This window comes from Neovison vison, chromosome X, assembly GCF_020171115.1.
Source record: "Neovison vison isolate M4711 chromosome X, ASM_NN_V1, whole genome shotgun sequence".
In the NCBI taxonomy this organism is placed as follows: Eukaryota; Metazoa; Chordata; class Mammalia; order Carnivora; family Mustelidae; genus Neogale; species Neogale vison.
In genome coordinates this window covers 29,359,888-29,383,620 of record NC_058105.1, presented here as the reverse complement: position 1 = coordinate 29,383,620, position 23,733 = coordinate 29,359,888, and the positions used below count along the sequence as shown (strand labels likewise).

At 48.6% G+C, this 23,733-nt stretch overlaps 1 protein-coding gene across 1 annotated transcript in view; it reads right to left on the bottom strand.

The window, feature by feature from the left end:
* The window catches only part of TMEM255A (transmembrane protein 255A), a 50,880-nt gene that overhangs the window by 2,519 nt on the left and 24,628 nt on the right, over positions 1 to 23,733 (bottom strand). Inside the window, exons 6-9 of the mRNA XM_044235497.1 lie at positions 22,718 to 22,789; positions 22,233 to 22,321; positions 13,912 to 14,074; positions 7,546 to 7,689 (exon numbers count right to left, since the gene is read on the bottom strand). Coding sequence (XP_044091432.1) covers positions 7,546 to 7,689; positions 13,912 to 14,074; positions 22,233 to 22,321; positions 22,718 to 22,789 — 468 coding nt within the window. The remainder of the gene's footprint in view (positions 1 to 7,545; positions 7,690 to 13,911; positions 14,075 to 22,232; positions 22,322 to 22,717; positions 22,790 to 23,733) is intronic.

The following is a 23,733-nucleotide window of genomic DNA, read 5'->3' as shown; positions in this document are numbered from 1 at the left end:
GTTTAGAACAACAGAGTTCATGTGGGGCATCAGCAGGGGGGTCCCGCTGTCGCAGTCACTCAGGCTGCATAGCGCCTGCGCGGAGAGCGTGGGGTCCTCCTTCCCAGCCCCTTGAGCCCTGCATCCAGTCACCTGGTCACTCCTACTTCTGTGTTGTCTCTTCAGTCCACCACTTTCCTGTCCATGTTTACAGCCCAAGCCTCCAGTGCCTCTCCCTCGAGCTATGGCAACAGCATCCCCGCTAGTCTTCGGAAAGCTACTCTGGGCCTTAAGAACTTCAGAGGTTAAGCCAGTAATGCCTGGGAAAGTCTTGGCCGCCAGAATAGGTCCCAGAGCCCATCTCACAGACCAAAACACCAAACAAAAACGAAGGTCAGAGAGGTTAATTGGGCTTTCTTGGATCTGGGCTTTTCCAAGTCTGACAATTTCTGTTTCATCTTAACTGCGGCCCACCCGCCCGAGCGTGGGGTAGGTGGGAGAGCAGAGAGGAGCCTGGGCGCGGAGATAAGAACACCAATGGTAAGAACAAGGAACAACCTGCCAGGCTGCAGTGACGTAGGATTCAGTATTACTTCGTGTTGTCTGACTTTGGTAGTCTTTGGGAAGAGAGAGGATAGAGATTTTTTTTTTTCTTTTTTAAAAAGAGTGACTTCACACATCGGGAGTCATTGCTACCTCTCTTTCCCTGGCTCATGTGTACCCTTGACCCTGATGACTTTCCTGCTCAAGGAGAGTTGGCCTGTTTTCATTTTGTTCATTGATATATCCCCCAGAGCTCAGAACAGTGCTTGGCAAGTAGTAAGTACTCAATAAATGTTGAATGAGTGACCCTAACCTCAGGAGTATATCAGATGAACTTGGTATGTTTTTTTTTAAAAAAGATTTTATTTGCTTATTTGAGAGAGAGAGAGAGAGAGAGAGAGAGAGAGAGAGAAGCAGACTCCCCGCTGAGCAGAGAGCCTGACGTGGGACTCGATCCCAGGACCCCAGGATCATGACCAGGGCTGAGGGCAGACAGTTAACCAACTGAGCCACCCACGTGCCCCAACCTGGCATGTTTTTTTTAAAGTAAAACACATTTTCAAAGAATACGGTCACATCTTGTGGGTACCTCTCCTTGCTCTGGCGGTGGAACATGGCTGAGGCCTGGAGACCGGAGGGGACTACCTGGACGGCAGGGGGCCGAGGCTGGTTTTAGGCTCTCAGGAAGGGTGAACATAATAAGCCAATGAACAGGGTTGGAGAACTGCAATTTTCTGGTGTGTCTTAGTTCTAGGAGGAACTGGTACATGAGAAGAAAAACAAAAAGGAGCGCCTGGGTGGCTCAGTCGCTTAAGCACTGACTCTAGGTTTCAGCTCAGGTTCTGATCTCGGGGAGCCCAGGGTTGGATTCCAGGTCCAGCAGGAAGTCTGCTTGATCTGTTCCTTCCGCTCCCCTCCCCCCCACTCTCTCTCTCTCTCATAACTAAATAATTTTTAAGATTATTTTAAGAAAAACAAAAAGACCCACTTAACACCACAATTTCTCAACAGTTTGAGTGCTGTTTGCCGGAGGTTATGCCTTTACTTTGGCTGGCCAGTCTGAGTCAATCATGTTATTTTTAAAGGTCTGGGGCTACGGAGAGTTGGCCTTGATAATGAGATTTCTGGAGCCTGAGACCACCTGGCTGAGTTTCCTAATCCCCAGTCCTCACCCCTGCACTCCTTAGAAAGGGCTGTCCAGGTATCTAGGGTCTTGCCCATGGCACTAAAATATCCATCCACATTGTGCTGGGACAACAAGGGATGCGGCTCCCGTCACTCCCTCCTCCTCCCCCACCCCATTCATTCTTCCAGCCCTGAGTGAAGGAATGGACAGGGTCAAAGGACCTGCAGAACCCTTAAAGACAAAACAACTTGAGTCAGTGAAATTAAGACAAGCCCGATTCCTTGCTAAAATCCCAATTTGTCTCTCCACTCTGGGAGGACTTCCTAGTTTTCCATCCTGCACTACAGGACTGCCTTCTTCCCTCCTTCGCTCCCTCCCTCCTCCCCTGTTGCTTTCAAGGGAGAGCACTGTCCTCTCATGTCGGGGACCGCCTCCGGCCGGGAAAGTCCCCGCCACTCTCAGCCCAGTGGGGACAAGAGTCTCCATGCCAGGGACTGGAGACGTGGCACTTGGCCCTCCTAAAGGCGCCACGGGAGGGTGAGAATGAGGAGGCCGGGTTTAGGTGCTCCCAGACAGGAGGCGCAAGCTTCCAACAGCGCAGCAAGAGGCAGTTCTGTCCCGGGAGGTGCTGCGAGAAGCTTCTGTGGGCAGCAGTCGCCGAGGGTGGCAGTTGCACACTTTGATAGTAAAAGGGGTGTGTGTGTGACACAATGGCCTTTGGTTCTCACTTCTTGCTTTCATGTTTGGGAAGGATTCAAGCGGCCTGGAGTGGTATGATTCTCACTTCCCTTTGAGGACGCTGGGAGTCTTAAGGATAAACTTGAAGGACTCCTGGCAGAGCTAGGGAGCTAACTGGCTGCAGTCCACACACCCTTGGGGCCCGGGGTTGGTGGGGACGGGGGCGGGGAGGGCAAGGCCCACAGGACCCACACGTAGTTTCCTAGCAACCAGCAGGCACCTTGGGAAGGATCTGGCTTTGTTACAGCCGGGGAGCTGGCCTGGTGCTTTTTGGTTCCTGCCTGGGAGTGGGAGTCGACTTTACTAATGGGACAGGCAGCTCAGCAGAACAGAGCTTTGAATCCTCGCACACCGCAAAGCATGAAAAGCATCTAAATAGCCTACTGCTGGGCCTTGGAGGCGGGGGCGAGAAGGGGGGTGAGCCACAGGCTGAGGGTGCTACCAGAGGATGACCCCCCAGCCCGCCCCCCCACCACCTGGCGGAACACACTTCGTAGTCGAGGGGGAAATAGAGAGAAACTGGGGCAGCCACAGCCTTCTAAGGCTTTCGGTAGCCCGTGCCATGCACCCCCTCCCCCAGGACTAAAGCGATCCTCCCATTAAATGAGTCCAATCTCTAGTGGGTCATTTTTGGTGGCGACGGTACCTTCACAGGCTCTGATAACGAGCATAAACAGAGGTGCCTGCATTTTGCGTAGGCTGAGAGTTTTGTTTACTAGGTGGACAGGAGAGGAGGCAGCTCACCGTGAGTGAAGGAGGGGGACCCACCTGGTGGGCCAGACTGGGAAGCACAGCTGGAACCCTTGAGTTGTTACATAAAGCTCCCTTGGGTTGAATTTCCCAGCGCAAGTAGAACCCGATGCCTTATACCCTGCGGAATTTGGGCTACTTGGCTAAAACCAATGTACAGGTAGGAGGGAAATGAGTGTCGTCGGGGCAACGGAAGTGAGTGGGGAGGTTAGTGAGGAGGCCAAGATAGCCTCAGTTTCGATCCTTCCTGCCTTGGGGGATGGGGCGCTCATGAAGCGAGGACACCGTGGAGTCCAATGTTGGCTAGAGTCCCGTTTCTCCCAGCTCAGCACTCACAGCCTCCCCAGGGCCATCTGGCCAGAGCGAAGCCCTCGTTGTGTCTGACCACAAGGAATATTTCCTAAGCTTCCTAACTGGACAGCTACCCAACGAGGGCACAACTTGGAGGGATTAAAATAAAATCCTATCCCTCTTTTTCCTTTCTCTTCTATCAGCCTTGGAGTAAAAAGGAGCAATAGCTTTCAAACACAAAGTTACATATATAGTCCTATTTAGAAATGACCCTAATGGGGAAGTCATTTAGAAGAAAGTCTAGAAAAGTCATCTGCGATGTGGGCCCTTTTTCAATCTGAGAAGATCATAAGGAAGCTCTGGCTTTTTTTGGTGGCGGGGGAGAGTGGGGTAGGTCTGTCCTTCTGGAAGTTTTATCGTCAGAGCTGGTGTGTGGTTTTGCTGATTGCTTTCTATTTATCTAGGAATGCAAGCAAGGTGTTCCCTCATCCTCTTGGCTTTCCTGGGTAAAGACTGGTATTTCCTCCTATGGAACTAGAAGGGAGGGGTGCCTGGGTGGCTCAGTGGGTTAAAGCCTCTGTCTTCAGCTCAGGTCATGATCCTAGTATCCTGGGATCGAGCCCAGGGTCCTGGGACTGAGCACCGCATTGGGCTCTCTGCTCAGCAAGGATCCTGCTCCCCTCCACCAGCCCCCTGCCCCGCCTGCCTCTCTGCCTACTTGTGATCTCTGTCTGTCAAATAAATAAATAAAATCTTAAAAAAAAAAGAAACTAGAAGGGAATGAAAGTTGGTGAACAAAAGAAAGCTCAATTCAAGCACACCGCTGAAGTTCCAGAAGGAAACATTTTACCTAAAAACACATCACTTGGGGCGCCTGAGTGGCTCAGTTGGTTGAGTGTCTGACTCTTGGTCATGATCTTGGGATCCTGGGACTGAGCCCCACATGGGCTCTGCTCTCAGTGCGGAATCTGCTGGAGATTCTCTCTCTTCCTCTCCCTCCCCTTCTGCTCTTCCCCCTGCCCAGGTTCTCTCTCTCTCTCTAAAATATATAAAGTCTTTAAAAGAAATTTAAAAACCCACATCACTCAAAACCCACACCGCCCGACTCTGAAGTCTCCAATGAGAAAACACAGAGACAGCTAAAATCTAGAAAAGGAACCAGAAGAGGTATGAGAAGTGTCCCAGCAGCTCCTGGAGTGGGGAGCAATTTAATAATTAAATTATTAGAGAGTTTACTCTCTAGAGACTCCTTCTGAGTCATGATTAGGAAGCCCGTAATTTAAATTGGTAAAAAAAAAAATGAGCGTCCTAAAATAACTGGGGGAAAAGATCTATGCTGGGGTCAGATTTATAGCTTCCCCCAAAGAATTCTTCAAGCCAATCTAGAGTCAGACAGACTCCAATGACAAGAGACGGGCAATGGCAAGACTCTTTCCCCCAAAGGATGATGTTTGTATTGGATATATAAATCAGATGACATACGTGAAGACCTCAGCACCACAGCTGGTGCGGAACAAGGGCTCAAGGAATGGGAGCTGTTATTAAAAAGAGGAGGCTTCCACAAATCCCTGCCGGTAGTGTACGTTTGGGTTAGGAACCCTGTTTCTGGGTTTCCACAGCACTCTGGGTAATTGTCTATTTATTTTTTGTCTCCACTGCTGTCCCCTGACCATTCCCCACTCAAGTCCCTGATTTCTTTTTTTTTTTTTTTTACAGTTTTATTTATTTATTTTTGTGAAAAAGGAAGGAGAGAGCAAGAGTACGAGCAGCGGGAGAGGCAAAAGCAGGGGGTGAGCTGAGCAGGGAGCCCGATGTGGGACTCGATCCCAGGACCCCGGGATCATGACCCAAGCCAAAGGCAGACATTTAACCAACTGAGCCACCCGGATGCCCCTCAAGTCCCTGATTTCTTAATGCAATCAATCTTTATATCTACAGCTCTTAGCACAGTGCCTGGCACAAGGGAGCAGAGTAAACAGGGACGGGATTAGACTATGGACTCTGAAAAACAATCTGAGGGGTTTGAAGTGGCAGGGGGGTGGGAGGTTGGGGTACCAGGTGGTGGGTATTATAGAGGGCACGGCTTGCATGGAGCACTGGGTGTGGTGAAAAAATAATGAATACTGTTTTTCTGAAAATAAATAAATTGGAAAAAAAAAAAAAAAACCAGGGACGGGACTGAAGCCAAGAGTCCAAGTCACCATTGGCGTTGTCAATCTTGTTTTCATCCCTGGGGTAGTGTCTGAATGAGGAACAACGGACAGAGAAATGTCTCCGTACCCTATAGACAGGCTTCCTATCTTAGAGTGTATAAGGACCATCACCAGGGGGATGATTGTTCCTACTTTGCAGTTCGTTAGAAAGTGAAAATTCCTAAAATCAATATAATCAACATAATTTGCTTTGATAAAAAATAAATAGAGACAGCTTCGGGGGCTGGACCTTTGTATCTGTGGCCCTTCCATCCCAGGATGACCTTTTCTTTCCTAAAGTAAGCTCTATGCCCAACGTGGGACTTGAACTTAGTTGTGTGCTCCACCAACTAAGCCAGCCAGGTACCCCCCGGGGATGACTTTTTATTACTTTTTACTCCTGTGTTAATTTCAGCATCCCTGCATCCTCTCTCTCTCTTTGAAAGATTTTCTTTATTTGAGAGAGAGAGCACACACAAGAGAGAGCATGAGGGGGATGTAGAGGGAAAAGGAGAAGCAGATCCCCTGCTGAGCTGGGAGTCCAACCCCAGGACCCTGGGATCACGACCTGAGCTGAAGGCAGATGCTTAACTGACTGAGCCACCCAGGGGTCCCATCCCTGCAGTCTCTTAAAGGACTCCTTTTGCCTCTGTCACTGCTGAAATTACCTATGACTTTTTTGAACAGATTTGTGTTTCCCAGTCTATACCTATTTGGGGAATGAGTTCCCTCTGTTGTCTACCTGTAAATACTGTAGGCTTTAGAACAAGTTCCAGCACTATTTGTTCCTAAGCTTTGATGGACACCTCCTTGTTCTGGTTCTGCATTTTATAAGAGTGAACAAGTCCATGGTCACATGTATTACTGTTGCAATATACCAGCCTAGACCTCCATGCACAGCATCGGAGCTGAACAAAAGGGCACTGTCTTCAACAAAACGGGGCTTTCCAGGTTCAATTATTTTGTGAATCTAAAGCTGAAATTAGGTTGCCCGAGGGCTTTGTGTTTGTAAACTGGCTGGCTAATTGGAAGTATCCCCAAACAGTCGTGCCTTTATGTCCCCTTGGAGCATCCAGGGGCCTTTAGGAGAAGCAAATTCATTATGGGCTCCTCTCCTTTCAAAGGTATTTCCTTTGGTTCTCAAATTTTCAATTAACCAGATTTCCGTGTAATCCCGCTCTTCTATGGTCAAGGGTTGATGATCACTGTAAATGTTGAAAAGACCATTTTGCTTGTTTCCTTGAAGTGCCTAGCCCAGTGCTCGGCACACAATGAAGGCCTTTTAATTAAGTGTCTTTCTTGGTTCTATTTTTCTGTGCTTCGTCGCAGCTCAAAAGGAAAAGGGAAAGTGCAAATTTGGTAACTCTATTTCGGATCTCTGAGATAATAAGGCAAAAAAGGGGAGGGGGGTTTGTTATTAAAAAAAAAAAACAAAAACAAACCCCTTTCTCTGTATAGTTCTAGTTAAGGAAGTCTGGAGGAAAACCAGGGAATTGTTCCTTATTACAGATGCTATTCAATCCATTGGCCAGAGTCTGTTGTGTTAAAGAGCAGGACTAGGCCTCTCTCAGTGGCAGAAGAATGGGAAAAGCCACAGTTGGACAGGGGTCCCTACTGATGTACTAATGAGTGACGTCCTCTCCTGGGTGCCGGTCAAGGCGCTCTGGGACACCTCGATCCTTGCTCCTTCTCTCCCTTTTCCTCCATCTCTCTGTTTCCTGTGTTTTTCCCACCCTCCCCATCTCTTCTATCTTGCCTTGCTGTTGTCTGTAAGCTGATCACTAGTCCCCACAGGCTGCTGATGGCCGTCGGGCTGAGGGCCTAGCTACTTTGTCCATGATAGGGAGGTTCCGTAATCAGGGAGAGAACAAGGCAGCACGTACAGCAGCAAGAGTCACGGAGAGTTCTTTTTCTCTCAAAGCATACCTGAAAGTCATAAGCAGAATATGGCGGCAGGTGGGGAGGGCTGTGGTAGTAGGTATTGTAGGACGCCACTTGAGGACGAGCATAGTAAGAAACTGTCGGATGGGCATTTTCAACGGAACAGTTCAGCGCCGGCAGAGTTGGGTTCTGTAGAAGAACACAGATGCGAAACAACATAAACGTTCATCACCGGGAGACAGTGTTAAATAATAATAAGAATAGAAAGCCACCCGCAAAACTAAGGAGGCAATAAAGAGATCAGTGGTGGCCAGGGGTTGTGTTGCAGGGGGCGGGGGGGCGGAGAGTGTGGAGGGCTTTTAGGGCAGTGAACCTACTCTATGATAGTATAATGATGGATATGTATCATTATACTTTTGTCCAAACCCGCAGAATTACAACATCAAGAGTGAGCCCTAAGGTAAACTATGGCCTTTGGAGGATAATGACTTGTCGATGTAGGTTCATCCTTGATAATAAATGTACCACTCTGCTGGGGATGTGGTTAATGGGCGAGGCTACGTGTGGGGTGGCAGCACCAAGGACATGGGAAATCTCTATACCTTCCTCTTAATTTTGCTGTGAACCTAAAAGAAGTCTTAAAAAAAAAACCGCAGTGAGGACACCTGGGTGGCTCAGTGGGTTAAGCATCTGTCTTCGGCTCAGGTCATGATCCCAGGGACCTGAAAGCAAGCCCGGTGTAGGGCCCCCTGCTCAGCGGGGAGTCTGCTTCTCTCTCTTCCTTACCCCCTACTCATGCTCTCTGTCTCTCTCAAATAAATAAATAAAATCTTGGGGAAAAAAATCCCACTATGTTACATAACATGATTCCTGACTTACATAAAAGCAAAGGCCCAAATAACTATGTATGTATGTACGTTTGTAAATGAAAAGAAATCAGCCTGGGAAGATTCACAACAGACTGTCAACTGTGGTTATCTCTGCAGAGGGGAGTAGTATGGGGAGGTAAATGGGGACCACTCACTTTCTTTTTTTTTTAAGATTTTATTTATTTATTTGACAGAGAGAGATCACAAGTAGGCAGAGGCAGGCAGAGAGAGGGGGAAGCAGGCTCCCCGCTGAGCAGAGAGCCCGACTCGGGGCTTGATCCCAAGACCCTGAGATCATGACCTGAGCTAAAGGCAGAGGCTTAACCCACTGAGCCACCTAGGTGCCCCATTTTTTTAAGTAAGCTCCACAATGGGCATGGTGGCTCACTTGGGGCTTGAAGTCATGACCCTGAGATCCAGACCTGAGCTGAGATAAGAGTTTGACCATTAACTGACTAAGCCATGTAGGTGGTCCTCTTTTTTTTTTTAATATGTATTACTGGCGTCATTTCCCCCCAAAATTATTATTTTGAAAAATTCAAACCTATAGAAAAGTTGAAATCAATTAAAAAAAAACCAAAAAGACAAAGAAAAGAATAAGACCCAAAATACACTGCTAAAGGAAGTGACCACTGACCATAAGTTCCCAAACACAGCGGTCCCAAGCAGGCCCTTATGAGTGCCACATAGGTCAAGGTGTAGGGTCCATGTTTTTCTGATTTTCCGTGTCGTTAATGCTGCTGCCATATGTGTGGGTAACCAAGAGCTGTCTGCAAAACCAATGGGTCTCGATTCTCGGTACATATCTACTGCACATTAGCGGAGAGCAGAAGCTTCCTCCGAAGTGATGAAAATGTGTGGGCAGGTTTGGCAATGACTACAGGCAGCCACGATGGGAGTGTTGGCAGAGGAAGCTTCCTTATAGCAAGTTTCAACACAGTTCTGCTGCTCTCTTCCTTGGAGTGGGTTACTGTTTACATCTCCCGGAGGTTTGAAGAGCTACAAACGTCAGGCATTACAATGCAGCTCCCAGACCAGAAGAGAAGTGTTTGTCAGCCCCTCCCACGTGTGGGAGAGGGCTGAGATTCTTGACCATTCCAAGGGCTGGCTCACTTTATAGAGAAAGAGTGCTCAGGAACACCCTTACCTCTCCACCAGAATGCTAAGAAGAAATTTCATCCCCAAAGAAGTCCCAGAAAGCATGTTGCCTTGGCCTTCTGTCAATTAAAAGCACACCCTCCAGCTCTTGCCAAATGAAACCAGTTCTTCTATGCAAATAAACTAAACCTAGCCAGAGAGAAACAATCATGCAATGTAAACTCTATCTATAAAAATTTCTGTGTGGGGGCGCCTGGGTGGCTCAGTGGGTTAAGCCACTGCCTTCGGCTCAGGTCATGATCTCAGGGTCCTGGGATCGAGTCCCGCATCGGGCTCTCTGCTCAGCAGGGAGCCTGCTTCCCTTCCTCTCTCTCTGCCTGCCTCTCTGCCTACTTGTGATCTCTCTCTGTCAAATAAATAAATAAAATCTTTAAAAAAAATTTCTGTGTGTTCAGCGAGGCCAGGGACGGCGGGGTGGCAAGAGGGAGGCGGGATCATCTTTGAAAGGAAGATGACTGTTACAGAGACAGCAGCGCAAGGGGAAGACTGAGTGAGCACAGGAAAGGCCCAAGAGAGAGGAGAGTCAAGGGTAGAGAGTGTAGACAGAATGGACAGGGCAAGAGAGGCCCGGGGAGCAAAGACAGGTACACGGTTGGGCAGGGAAGGAGCCCAAGAGATGGCTCCAAGTAAGTGTCTCGTGAGGCCTTACACTGCTAACGGTGATTTTACGACAAACCTGGTCTCTGTGTCCATTTGTGTATGCGTACAGCAGTGTGTGTATTTCTGTTAGAACTCGGGGGTCCTGGGGGCGGGCTGGGTGTCTCAGTGGGTGAAGCAGCTGCCTTCGGCTCAGGTCATGACCCTGGAGTCCCTGGCTCAAGCCCCACATCAGGCTCTCCACTCACCAGGCAGTCTGCTTCTCCCTCTGACCCTCCTCCGCCTCGTGCTGGCTCTCTCTCACTTTCTCTCTCTCAAATAAATAAATAAATAAAATCTAAAAGAAAAATCTCTGGGGCTCCGAGGTTATGAGACTCCCCATTACTGATCAGTCGCATTCTGAGCTTCAGGGAAACAAGAGGTTACAAGGCGGCCCAGGAAATGGTGAACGCGGTCTTGCTTGGACGAGACATTGTGGACTTTGCAAAGAGTGCCACTTTTATGCCTCCCACTCTCCTCCAAACCAGAGATACCGATGAGGAGAAAACGGCAAGATACAGTCACCTTTTAAAGACTCATCTCAACTTCTATCTTGGATCAAAAGACACTTCATCAAGTATTTCTCAAAGATCCTCTTCCCCAAGCCTCCTCTGGTAAGGGAATGAGGACATCCATCTGCGTCCCTCTCAGGAGGGCACATTCTGGAAGCGGCAGCTCCTAGCTGATCCTCCTGACAGCTGTCAGCTCCCAGCCCTTGGCTCCCGTCCTCAGTCCCTAGGAATGGCTTTCACTCGCCAGTCCCCAGTGGGCCTCCCTGCAGATCCCTGGGCCTGCTGCTCAGTGGGGAGGTCCAACCGTGTTTGGACCCAGGCCAAGGACTGTATTTGGACTGGTTGATGTTCCAGGACGGCCTACACCACGTCTCATTTTAGTAAAGCCATCAAACGAAGGGCTCCTTCTTGGCCCCCATCTTTCCCTCCCAATCCCTCTCCCATCTCAGGAATTGAATTCTTTGCCCCTGATCTTTGCTCTGGTCTTTCGTTTTCCCCACTGGTCCTTGACCGAGTTCCCAGGCCCGATATTTGTACTTCCCTGGCCCTCCTCCCCTTTCCCTCCTAAGGAAGCTCCGGACAGCTGGAAACAACTCGCTTTCAACTGTTCTAAATTAAAGCAGCTAAACAAAGGAGGTAATGTGTGTTAAAACACTTGTAGAACCGGAAAGGGATGTCCAAACGTTGGCCTGGGCAGCTGGGGTACAGTAGAAAAAGCAAAGACTCTGGCATCGGACAAAGCTGGGCTCCATTCCCAGCTCTGCTGTTTAGTTCTGGGTAAGTCACTTGACCTCTGTTGGCCTATTTCCTCATCTGTTAAATGGGGGCAGAAATACTTACCTCATCAGGTAGTAAGAGTGAGGAGGAGTGAAGAAAGTAATCGTGCAAAAACTCTTTGTATAGAGCAAAGGACCATCACTGCTACCTCTCAGGACAGACCCTCAACAAATCCCTTTTCCCCCTAAAGATCAAAAGTCACAGTGAAATGAAGATTCCAGAAATAAACCTGTACATTGATGGTCAACCGATTCCTTGCAGGAGCCCCATGGAGGCTGCTGAGTAGCCGCCACCCACTGCATTTGAGCCTCAGCTTGGCTGCCCAGGTCTGAAAGCACTAGGAACCTTCCAGAGAACCCTTAACACCCGTCATGCTGTCCTATCTCCCCAACTCGCCAACCCCAGTGCTTCTCCTCCAGCCAGACTGGCTCACATTCTACATGGCACCTCAGCTTTCACCCATCCCCTTGGGGAAAGTCTCCAAGAACATGGGGTATTCTTTGCTCAACCCAGAAACAGCTTTCCTGAAGGTCCTCTCACTCCAAAGCTCCCTCAGGCCCAGACCTACAAGACCTCCTTCCTCCGAGGGTCCCACCTATGCTGATGTGTCCCCCACCCCTTAATGCTTCGGCTTGCCCTGGCGTGGGGAGGGGTGTAGGAATGAGAAATGTGTGTATGAGGGGTGCCTGGGTGGTTCAATCAGTTGAGGGCCTATCTCTGGGTTTCAGCTCATGTTGTGATAGGGTCATGAGATCGAGCCCTGCATCGGGCTCTGTGCTGGGCGTGGAGTCTGCTTGAGATTCTCTGTCTCCCTCTCCCTCCTCCCCACCACAACCCCCACTCTCTCTCTCTCTCCCCCTAAAAAAATAAAAAGTGGGAAAAAAAGGGGAAATGCGTGTGTGAGAGAGGGAGAGAAAAAAAGACAGACAGACAGACAGACTGGATGTGAGCAGGGAAGGAATTCTCAAGACTTGGAGTCAGGAGCAGGAACATTCAACTTCCTGACAACCTGGTCCAGCTCTAGAGTGTTTTCTTTTCCCGTGTCTTACCCGCCTTTCACTTTCCATTGCTGAGCCTTTGACCGTCCAAGGTGACCGTCCAAGGTCAAATTACAAACTGCCTTTCAGGTTCCTATTCCTCAGGGAGCCCAAAATGGGACAGAAACAGCCCAGGGCTTAGGGGCTATCTGCCTCATTTCCGGGGTCAAAGGAAAACCTCTTTGAGGTACAAAATAATTCCTTAAACACAAGTGGGACCCCTCTAGAGCAATGGTGCTCCGTCCTGGCTACAGAACAGAACCACCTGGGGGAACTTTTTAAAAATATTGATGACAGGTCCTCAATTTAGACCCATTAAATTAGAAGCTCTGGAGGACGGGTCCAGGCATCTGGGCTCTTTTAAGCACCTCAGGGGATTCTATTCTAATAGGAAGCCAGGTTGACAACTGTAGCACTAAAGCTATTATCCCCATAATCAGAGGTCAAGGTTTGTTAAATGAGCAAAGAAATGCTTAAAAATGCTTTAAAAGCAAAGGAAGGAAGAAGCCCGTTATTATAGGGCACTTATTCCTGGGGGCTGAGTCCTCCCACACTTTTGTATGGTGTATGCATGTGCGTGCACGTGAACACACACGTGCACGCGAACACACACACGCACGCATAAATATGGCGAGAGGTTGAGAGGGAAGATGGGGAACTCAGGGAGGTTGAGGCGGAGGGCAAGACTGCGCAAGCAGCTTAGCCCAGGGCTGGCACACATGATCTTTCTGGAGAAACTCCAGGGTGAAATTCCTGGGGAGGGGGAGACTAGCATTACTCTTACCTGAGCTAAAAAAATAAAAAAATAAAAAACTCTTTTCTTCCATCTCTCCCCAGTCTGTTAAGGGAAAAACTACCCAGAAAGGTTTCCTGCTAACAGTGTGTATTTGTGTGTGGCGGGGCGGGGCAGCACGAAAGGCTGTGTTTACATAACCAGCGTGAACGGGAGAATTGAGGCCACCAGCTCCTCAACCCCACCCCCAGAACGTGCCTCAAGAACACGGGCAACTCTGTTTGCACACTAACGACACTGCCTGGCTCCTTCAACTTGAGTTGTTTGAAGGCGTCTATATTCTTTTTTTTTTTTATGATTTTTTAATAGATTATTTATTTATTTATTTGATAGAGAGAGATCACAAGTAGGCAGAGAGGCAGGCAGAGAGAGAGAAGGGGGAAGCAGGCTCCCTGCTGAACAGAGAGCCCGACGTGGGGCTCGATCCCAGGACCCTGAGATCATGACCTGAGCTGAAGGCAGAGGCTTAAACCACTGAGCCACCCAGGCGCCCCGGCGTCTATATTCTTAAAGCGACTGTCTCTGCTTCCTCCCTTCAAAACATGAGTTCCCCATCGCCTCCAGCCTCCTAGCTTCTACCTTGGCCCCCACCAGGGGCCTCTGGAATGGGAAGGCACTTCCTTCCTTACCATGTCCTTAAAGCCTCCAAGGACCGCAGCCGTGATGATGCCCAGGAACAGGCCGACGATGTTGAGGATGGTGGCAGACCAGAGCAGATGGTAGAGGTGAATGATGTCTTGGCAGCTGCTGACGTCAATGTACTCGTAGTACCCACCGGTGATCTCCACGCGGCTGGACGGGCAGAGGCACACACCAGTCAGTCTCAGGGGAGCAGGCTGTCTCTCTCTGTCTCTCTCTCTCTGTCTGTCTGTCTGTCTCTCTCTCTCCCTCCCACACACAACGCCCCCAGGGCTCTGGCTATCAAGCAGCTCAGCAAAAAGACAGGTGAGCAGGTGGGGAGCTCTGGTGAGGGACAGCACAGCCATGAATGTGCTGGGGGAGCGAGGTGCTATGATAAAATGTGACTGCTGTTTATCCAAAAGATAAATGAAAAACAAAACAAAACAAAACCTCCTACTGACCAGAGAAACCCCTGTCACCATCACTAACAGAACATGTATGCATATCTATCATCACAGATGTCGATCGGATCCATGATTTTGAAAAATAATACAATTATAATAGCAAAAAGGGCTACAGTGCTCAGGCTTAGATAGCATATGTGGGCACTTGGCCCATGCCAGGCCCAGTGCTAAGCATTTTACATATGTGAATTCATGAAATCTGTGCCGTTGAATATGGTAGCTACTGCTCATGGCACCATTTAATTAAATTAATTAAAATGAAATAAAACAAAAAATTCCATTTTCAGGCTCACCAGCCGCATTTCAAGTGCTCAAAAGCCGCACTCCTAAGAGCCACACTGGAGGCTGGCAGAGCAGATTACATTCCCATCATTGCAGAAAGTTCTATTAGCACGGCAAATCCTTACGCTAGTCTATGAGGTGGGTCCTATCACCATTCCCATTTTCCAGATGAAGAAACTGAATCACAGAGAGGTTAGGGGCTTGCCCAAGTCATAAGTAGAAAAGCTGGCATCTGAATTCAGTCTTCAAAGGTTTCCCCATTTCCTCTTTCAAAATAAAACAGCAACAAATACAAAAACATCGTCCCAGGGCGGCGCCTGGGTGGCTCAGTGGGTTAAGCCGCTGCCTTCGGCTCAGGTCATGATCTCAGGGTCCTGGGATCGAGCCCCGCATCGGGCTCTCTGCTCAGCAGGGAGCCTGCTTCCTCCTCTCTCTCTGCCTGCCTCTCTGCCTGCTTGTCATCTCTCTCTGTCAAATAAATAAATAAAATCTTTAAAAAACAAAACAAAACAAAACAAAAAACATCGTCCCAGGAAAAAACTGAAGACAACCTGCTGCCCAAAACCTGAATCTCACCTCCCTGGAGAGGGCTTCCCTGGGCACTCAGTCCGAGGACACCCCCAGGCCCTCCCCGCCCGGCCACCATCTCTCACGTGACTTGCTGTGAACTGAATTGTGTCCCCTTCCAACATTGGCAAGTCGAAGCCCTGGCTCCCACTATGATTGCAATCCGACACAGACAGGGTTTTAAGGAAGTAATTGAGGTTAAATGAGGTCAGGAGGGTGGAGCCCTAATCTGATAGGATTGATGGCTTTGTGGAAAGTGGAAGAGAGAGAAAGAGAGAGAGAGGAAGAGATCTCCATCTGTACCCACCGAGGAAAGGCCAGGTGAAGACACCATGGGGGATGGGGAAGGTGGGTGTCTGCAAGCCAGGAAGAGAGACTTCCCCAGGCCCCGCCATGTGGGCACCCTGATCTCAGACTTGCAACCTCCAGAACTCTGAGCAAATGAATGTCTCTTGTTGAAGCCACCCCGGCTATGGTATTTACCACGGCAGCCCAGCCCGAGCTGCCTGACAGGTTTACCCTCCTTGGATTGCTAGTCTCTAGCACTTACTCGTTCCTGTCTAGCTCTTGGACCTGAATGGAAGCTCTAGGGCAGGAACTCCCAGTTTGTTTTGCTCGGTTTGTTTTGTTCACTAACGTTCCTGACATGTAGCTGGAGCTACATAAACACTTGCTGAGCTGATTCACTGAAAGTTCCTGTCTTCTTGGATGTTGCAAACTAGCTTACAGCTTGGCCCAGGAATCGTTAACGAATCTCCAGTATTGTGCCTCTTAAAAAAATTGAAGGTTTACCTCCAAAGGGAGGGGTTGTTCATGCCAGAAAAGACTTTTCAGCATCACAGATGATTTTATTTTATCTTAGGATTCTTTACTATCAGTGTTTTCAGTGTTTTTTCTGAGGACTTGCCATCTGTGCGGTTACAGGACAGACTGCATCAGAACCATCTGCGTGTGTGTGTGTGTGTGCGCGCCCGTGCGCGCACACGCGCCTGCCTGTGTGTGTCTGTGTGTGCATATGTCTTGGAGAAAGAGATGCTTAAACATGCAGATTCCCAGGCCTGGCTCCAGTCCCACAGAATTGGGCAGAATGTCTTAGGGTGAGTCTCAGGGATCTGTGTTAATGAGCTCACTGATGTTTGAAACCCACTGTTTTATTTGTTTTTTTTTTTTTTAAAGGAAACTCTACCCCCTACGTGGGTTCCAACTCTCAACCCAGAGAACAAGAGCCACACACTTCCCTGGACAAGAGCCTGCCAGGTGCCCTGAAACCCACTGTTTTAAATAGTAAGCTTCTAGAGTAAGATTTTAAAGTTGTCTTCATTCATCAGAATTTGAACTGGATTTCAGTATGTTCAAGGGCAGAGCTGGAGTCCACCCATAAGCAGGAAGAGATACACAGAAATCTTATTGCCTGAAACTTAAAGACCTGTGACTCCTTGCGTACATCCATGAACACAGTAACCCCAAAGTAATTATTACTCGTGGCAGGTAGGATATTTTGTTTTTGAGAGTATCAAATAAGAATACATATATCTAGCTATCATCAGAGATGTTGATCAAATCTACAATTCTGAAGAATAATGCAATTATAATAGCAAAAAGTGCTATAGTCCTTACTATTACCACTAAGCAGTTTGCAAACTACTCTAAGAAGTTTGCAAACACTAACTCAGTCAATCTCTATAGTAACCCTATGTGGTAGGGGCTATTTTTTATCCCTGTTACATACAGATGAGAAGAATCAAGGCAGAGACAGAAATTAAGAGGTAGAGGCGAGATTTGAACTCGGACACTCTGGCCTTGAGTTTGTACTTAACCATGACATTTTGCTGCCTCTCAAAATCAAAACCAAGTGCCACTGACATAGAACACTGTGGAATTCTGTTACTCTATCATTATGAATTACAATCAAGCAAATCAGATTTATATTTCATGCTACGTATTTGCACGTATCTTTTCTTTTTCATTGAACCCAATACAAAACCACAAGCCATAACATTGGAAAGAAAACCTATTTCATCATCTTCTTGAAAAATTCTTGCTTCTGATATAAAATATGAACATATCCCATATTTATTGGGATTTTAAGGCATTACTCTCAAGAGTATCACTTATTAATAGATTTATGCAGTGAAAAGAAAGATAGCTTACTGCCAAAAAGAGGCACAGACAGGACTGCCGAAAGGCAGGCCGGTGGGTAAGAGTGAGTGTGGGGTTGTCGGGGCCCAGGAGAGGCTGAAGAGTCAGCTTCTGACTTCCCCCAGGTTATCTTTGTCTACTTCCTAACACACGAAGGGCAGGCTGGGAGTACACACAGACAGGCAGTACTGCACAGAAGGCTCTAGAGTTGGACCACGTTTGGATCCCAGCTCTTGTCGTTTATTGTCTGACCCTCAGCAACTTTCTTAACCTCTCTGAGCTTGGGGGATTTAATGAGAGAATGCACGAAAGCACCACTCCAGCACCTAATAAGAGCCCCCGGCAAAATATGTAGCTGTTTTTCTTCCCCCCGCTTCTAAGAGCCAGCCTCTGGCAATGAACCTTAGATTTTTGTTCTTAGAAGCATTGACACTTGAAAGGCGCAGACCACACCACCGTGATAGGTTAGTGGTTTGTTTAAAAATATTTAATAATTTTAGATACTATATGTTTGGTTCCAATTTGAGCAGGTTCAGCAGCTATTGAAGTATTTTTTAGTTAACCATGAAGCGAAAGAACATTAATGCTTTGATCTGGTTCAGGGTTTAGCAAATGGATGTCGTTTGTTTCTCTGTGAGATTCCAGATTCCATCTGGTTCAGTCTCTAGACTGTAAGGCCCTCTCACCAGACCCTACCACTGCCCGATTAAGCTTCTTTGAACATTTTGAAAACTAAATCATTCATTTAATCAAAATCTCCGTGGCTCTCCATTCATTACCTCCCTGATAAAGAGTTCCAATTCCTCAGGCTGCCATAATCCAACTCTAGAAGGGAGTCCACACTCCAGCTAGCCTGAGCCCCCAGGAGCCCCAGCCTGGCCATACTGGCTACTTACTCCAAACCTATGCTCAGATTTCTGTCCCTGCATGGAGGGTGCTGCCTTCTGTTCTCTGCCTGTCCTAACCCCTCCCACTACTTGAAGCTTCCGTACCATCTCTCTAGTGTCTTCTACAAGGACTCCAGTGCCCCATTCATTGGCTTTTTCCCTTGACTCCCACAGCCTCAGACAGCACGTTCCTCTCGGTCTGGCACTTTGCAAATGTCAGTAATTCAGTTAGTCATTGAATCCAATGTTTATTGAGGGCCCACTCAGTGCCAAGAGCTAGGCTGGGTGCAGAGGTTACAGTCAAGTTGGACATAACGTCTCCACCTAAATTGTAACCTCTCGAGGGTGACGGTCTTCTCTTACACTTCTGTTGTGTCTCCCTCACTGCCTAGCACAGTAGTAGAAACATTCTAAATCATCAATAAACACCTGGTGAATGAGTAATTGAGTTCAAAGACTGATTGCGGCATTGATCATGAGCTTGATTGCCCAATATAGGCTTTCACCCTCTTGCTCTCAACTTGCTGGGTGCGCGTGGAGAAACAGATAACCTCTCTGTGTTTCAGTCATCACTTAACAAAGGAGGAGGCAATAGACCTTGGATAAGGCAGCGGGACATCCTTCTGCCCTTCCATAGGGACCTGGAACCCTGGGAATCTGCATGCGGGACTAAGCTGCCCTCCCCACAACCCCCACTGGTAAACTGAGTTCCAAAAGGGTAAAATTATGCTTTCTCCATATCTATTCTTCTCGAACAGTCCCTGGCACATATTTTAGGAGCTCTGTAAAAGTTTGTTGAAGGGAGGAATGAATGAAAATAAGCTATCTCTTTCTGTTTTATTACCAGTGGAGACAGCTGACAGACTACCCCATATCCCTCCATTTCCTTTAGGTGACGCATTGGCAACCAGTGATATTGACCTGACCTCTCCAAAGCTGAGCGAAGGGCTTTGAGGAGCTGCGTCCTAGAGAAAGCCACCTTCCTGCACAAGGCTAAATGGAATAATCTATGTTTGGTATTAAAACCTCACTGCCTTGACGTCAGAGAAGGTCTGTGGGTTTGAGGGGACAGTAGAAACTCTGTTTCCATAGCACTATACAAATGACTGCCTGATGTTTTTGTTCCCACTTTTTTTTTTCTTTCTTGGCCTCCTTTCCAGGAAATGGACTGGAGGAGCTGGCAATTGATTAAAAATAGGTTTCGTGTGAGGAAAACAAATACACACTCGGCAAAATTAAAGTCCCCACATCTCTCAGGATGTTTGTTGTTAGCTATATTTAGGCCTGGAGTTCAGGTCTCTTTGGCACTGACTGGAAAAAGCCTATGGACAAGGAAAAACTTTCCCCTCTATTGTAGGATCGTTGCCTCTTCAAATCTCGTGGCCCTAGTTTATGACCCCACTGAGACTGTTTCCCGATGGAAAGTTCAGGAAGTCTTTTCCTAGTGGCTTTGCCTTTGGAAACAGCACTGCCGACAGGGCCTTGACTGATGCCTGGGTTGGTCTCCGGGCATCAGGTAGGTAAAAACCATTTCCAGGCTTGAAGATCTTTAGGGACAATATCCCTTGACCGCTCTTAGTTGCCTAGGCCAATATTTTATTTTACTAGTGAGGAAGGTGTTCTTCTTTTTGGTACTTTCCCCAAAATGTCACTCCTGTTTCATTAGGTCTTTACTCATGCCTGGTCCTGTGCTAGGGCCTGGGGATATAGATAAGATGAAGTCATGTTCCCTGCCTCTAGAGAGCCCAGAGTTTAGCACCGCTCCTCATAAAATTCCTTTAGAGAATTTAAAGACCATCCTGGCCTACGTTGCTCTAAGAAAGTAAGAAAGTCAGTTATTATCAAGCTCAGATTGACAGGAAGATATACAGGGGCTCCACCTTCGGAAAAAAATTTCACCTAAGGACTCAGTTAAATGTAATTTAAAGTAGGGTTTAGTTTGTGCAAACCTTTTCCAGCAACGCACCTAATTGCAAAGAGAAAGGTGTGTGCGCAAGGAATCACTTTGCAGCCCTCCCCGAGCTGGCCTCCCCTCTTTTCCATCTCAGGCCTGTGGTGCTGGCCAGCTCCCAAACCCTGCCCCGCCCCGTCCGCCCCCCCCAACCCCAGCCAGGAAGTGGGAAAAGAGGGGGAGCGGACCAGAGGAGGGGGGGAGAGCAGGGAGACGGTGAGAGAGAGGGAAGAAGGGGAGAGAAGGACAGCAGTAGGGAAAGGGAGGCAAGGGGAGGAAAAGGAAAGATAGCAAAATAACCCCAATTCCCGTGGGACCTATTTTACATTCCTTTGATCATTTTTGGAAGGATGAGCTCAGGAAGTACAATTATAGCCAACCTCTCCATCACCGCTGCGAAGGAGGGAAGTCCTTTACAAGTGTTAGTTATTATTACAACATGAATAATTGAACCTCCCAGATAATCCCCAAACCTCATCTGAGTCTTTAAGTTTCTCTTCCTCCACCCGCCAAACCTTTTAACGAAATGAGGCTGGTACAAGGGAAGGAGGAAAAGGGCTTGTGTGAGTCCCGCATGTCTCCTCCCTGCCTCTAGTCCGCCAGGTCTTGATTCTCAAACCAGAGTGACCCCCCCCCCCGCCAATACTGAGAGGAGGGAGTGGGAGTGAGGAGGGGGCTGCATCTATCTGATCCTTCTGGATCTAGCTCCAGCCAGGCCCCCTCTGCCAACTACCTTCCTCTCTTCCCTCTCCAGGCCCTCAGAGCCCCATATTCCACATTCTAGCATTTGGTGGCTTATGGGGTCTGGTGTTGAGTCCAATTGCTTACAGGGTCAAGTCCAAAGTCATTCCCATGGCCTGTGGGCTCTCTGTGGTCGCTTCCTACCCCCTGTCAAACAAGGGGTCACAACGTTGGGAATGCCCTCCCCACCTCTACCCCATTTTGGTTTGTTTCCTAACTCCCTACTCATCCTTTAAACTTCAGTGCCCACATCATCTCCTCCTTGACACTGTCCCCCAGCAACTCTGAGTTCAGTCATTTGGGTAACCAGGGTCCCCATTGTGCCTACTAATCCCACTCTACTTATCACACTCTGGCATATGTAATCAGTCGTCCACACATCCCCACTAGTCTGTGAGCTCCTCAGCGATAGACTCTGTATTCCTACGCCCTAAATGTGTTTTGAAAGAAAGAATAAGTGATGTTTTTGCAATTAGAGGGCAGAGGCCAGGGTGGTTGTGACAAGATTAGCACCGAGTCTGCTCCTGCCACAGGGCCTTTGCACTTGCTGTTCCTGCTGTTTGAAATACTCTTTCCTCAGGTATCTACTTGGGTTGCCCTCTGCCTTCGTTCACGTCTCTGCACAAATGTCCCCTTCTCAAAGAGACCTTCCCTGGCTACTCTGTCTCACATAGCACACAGGTTCCTCACCTTGTCACTATCTATCTACCACCCCTGGCTCATTTTTTTCTCAGACCCCTCATCAACCCTTGACATATATATTCACATACTATCGGCTATCTTCCCTAGTAAAATATCAGCTTCATCAGGGTAAGGACTTTTATTCTGTTTGCTACTGAATCAGCAGGGTCTAGAACAGGGCCAGCCCCAGAGAAGGGGCTCAGTAACTATTTGTTGACGGCTGTTGAACTTGGACTTAAGACAGAACTGGGTTTGAACCCCATCTCTACCATTTCGAGTTCTGTGTGACCTTGGGCCAGGTGTCTGCTTCCTCTGAGCCTCACTCCTCACTCCCCACATCTGTAAAATGGAGATGATCATCCTACGTGCATCAGAGATGAGGACTAAATGAGATCAAATATTCCAAAGCACCTTGCACGGCGCCTGGCACAGGGGAGGCAAGTAACGCTTATTAGCCGAAATCTGTTGATAGATCAACATCTTGCATTTCTCCGATCTGGACAGCGGCTTTCCCTTGCATTCTGTCCTCCCGTCCCCCTCCCCCCCGCCTCCCTGCTCCTTATAGTCCCCACTGGGGTCAGACTGTCATTCCCGGAGCCTGGCCGCTCAGTACGTACTTGCCACAGTTGTAGAGGTCGCAGCAGAAGCAGGTGTTGCCCCGGATACGAGGCGTGCAGAATCCTCGGCTGAGGTGAGGGCAGTTCACCTGAGGGCACACACAACAGTGAGGGGGCGGGCTGGCGGGGATGAGGACATGACCCTCCGGGACTGGAAATATGAGTTAGTGACTGATGGAGACGGCAAGGACGGTATGGACAGCTGTCAGATGAACACCCCCCGCTCGGGAGAGGGATGGGGCTGGGCCCTGGGCTGTCTGAACTTGTGCCTGAGACAAGCCACCGAGGAGCCGGGGTCGATTCCAACCCCGGCCACCGCCCTCAGTGCCCCATCCCTAAGGTCAGAGATGCAGAGGAAGGAAGGATGGATGGAAGGACAGATGGAAGAACAAATGACAGTAGGAAACAGGGCAGGTGGGGACGGGGGAGCCAGGGGATGGGGGCGGGGAGAAGGGGAGCGCATGCAGGCTGAAGTACAATAGTACCTCTCTAGCTGCCTGGGTAAGGTTCCTCATAACCCTCGCGGAAGGAGAATTTTTGGTTGAGGAACTTATGACCTTATATAGGAAAAATAGGATTAAGGGGAGCAGGGTTACAAGCAAACCTATGGAAATCATTATTAATATTTTCACAGTCACCAAGTTAACATAAGAAAGCGATCAGCACGAAATCGAGAGAACATCAATGACATTTTTACACACCTCGAGTTTGCAAACAATTTAAAAGATCAGTTTTTCCATTTACCATCTTTCAAGAACCTTTCCAGACTCCCTTCCCCATATGGATACAATGAAGTGCTTGTAAGCGGACACTTTTTTAAATATCTGGTCCTTCATGTAAATGCTCACTGCCTTTTTGATAAGCTGTCAGCACACGCGCCTTTCTACTCCTCCCTTCGAACCGGAGGATAGTTAGAAAAACCGGTGAATTTGCAATGGGGGGCAGGGCGGGGGAGGAGCAGGTGAAAGGCAGGGCCATAAGAGAAGTATTTGCCCTGGTGCCTTGGGAGGAGGGCACCATTCCTTGGGCTCCATTCAGACAGTACTTTATGCCGAATGGCAGTTTCATGTTTGAGGGCTCTCTGGGTTGGGGGGCAATTATTATGTGTTCTCTGAGGAGGCAGTGGGTTGGGTCACTTTCTGAAAATGACCCGGAGCTGAGCTTCCCCTCGCTGCCCACTGCCTCTGGTTCTGCGTGAGGCATGGAAGAAGGGAGAAGTTGCCATGCAAAGTGACCCAGACTTCTCAGTGGCCCTCATTTGGCTTCCTGACTTGTGTTGTGTGTGGGACTCGGACTCTGCCTCCCTAGTCCAGACGCTGGGCTTTGGTGGGGCTCCTGCTTTTCTTCCAGCTGGCCACCTAATCCAAGCGACAAAACCATCATCTGCAGAGCCGGGGGTGGGGCCTGCCTTGGGGCCTGAACTCAGCTGTCCCTCTTGGGATGGAAGCCACACACTGAGAAGCTGCCTGCTGGGGTCACGGGGGCAGCCTGTGGCCACAGA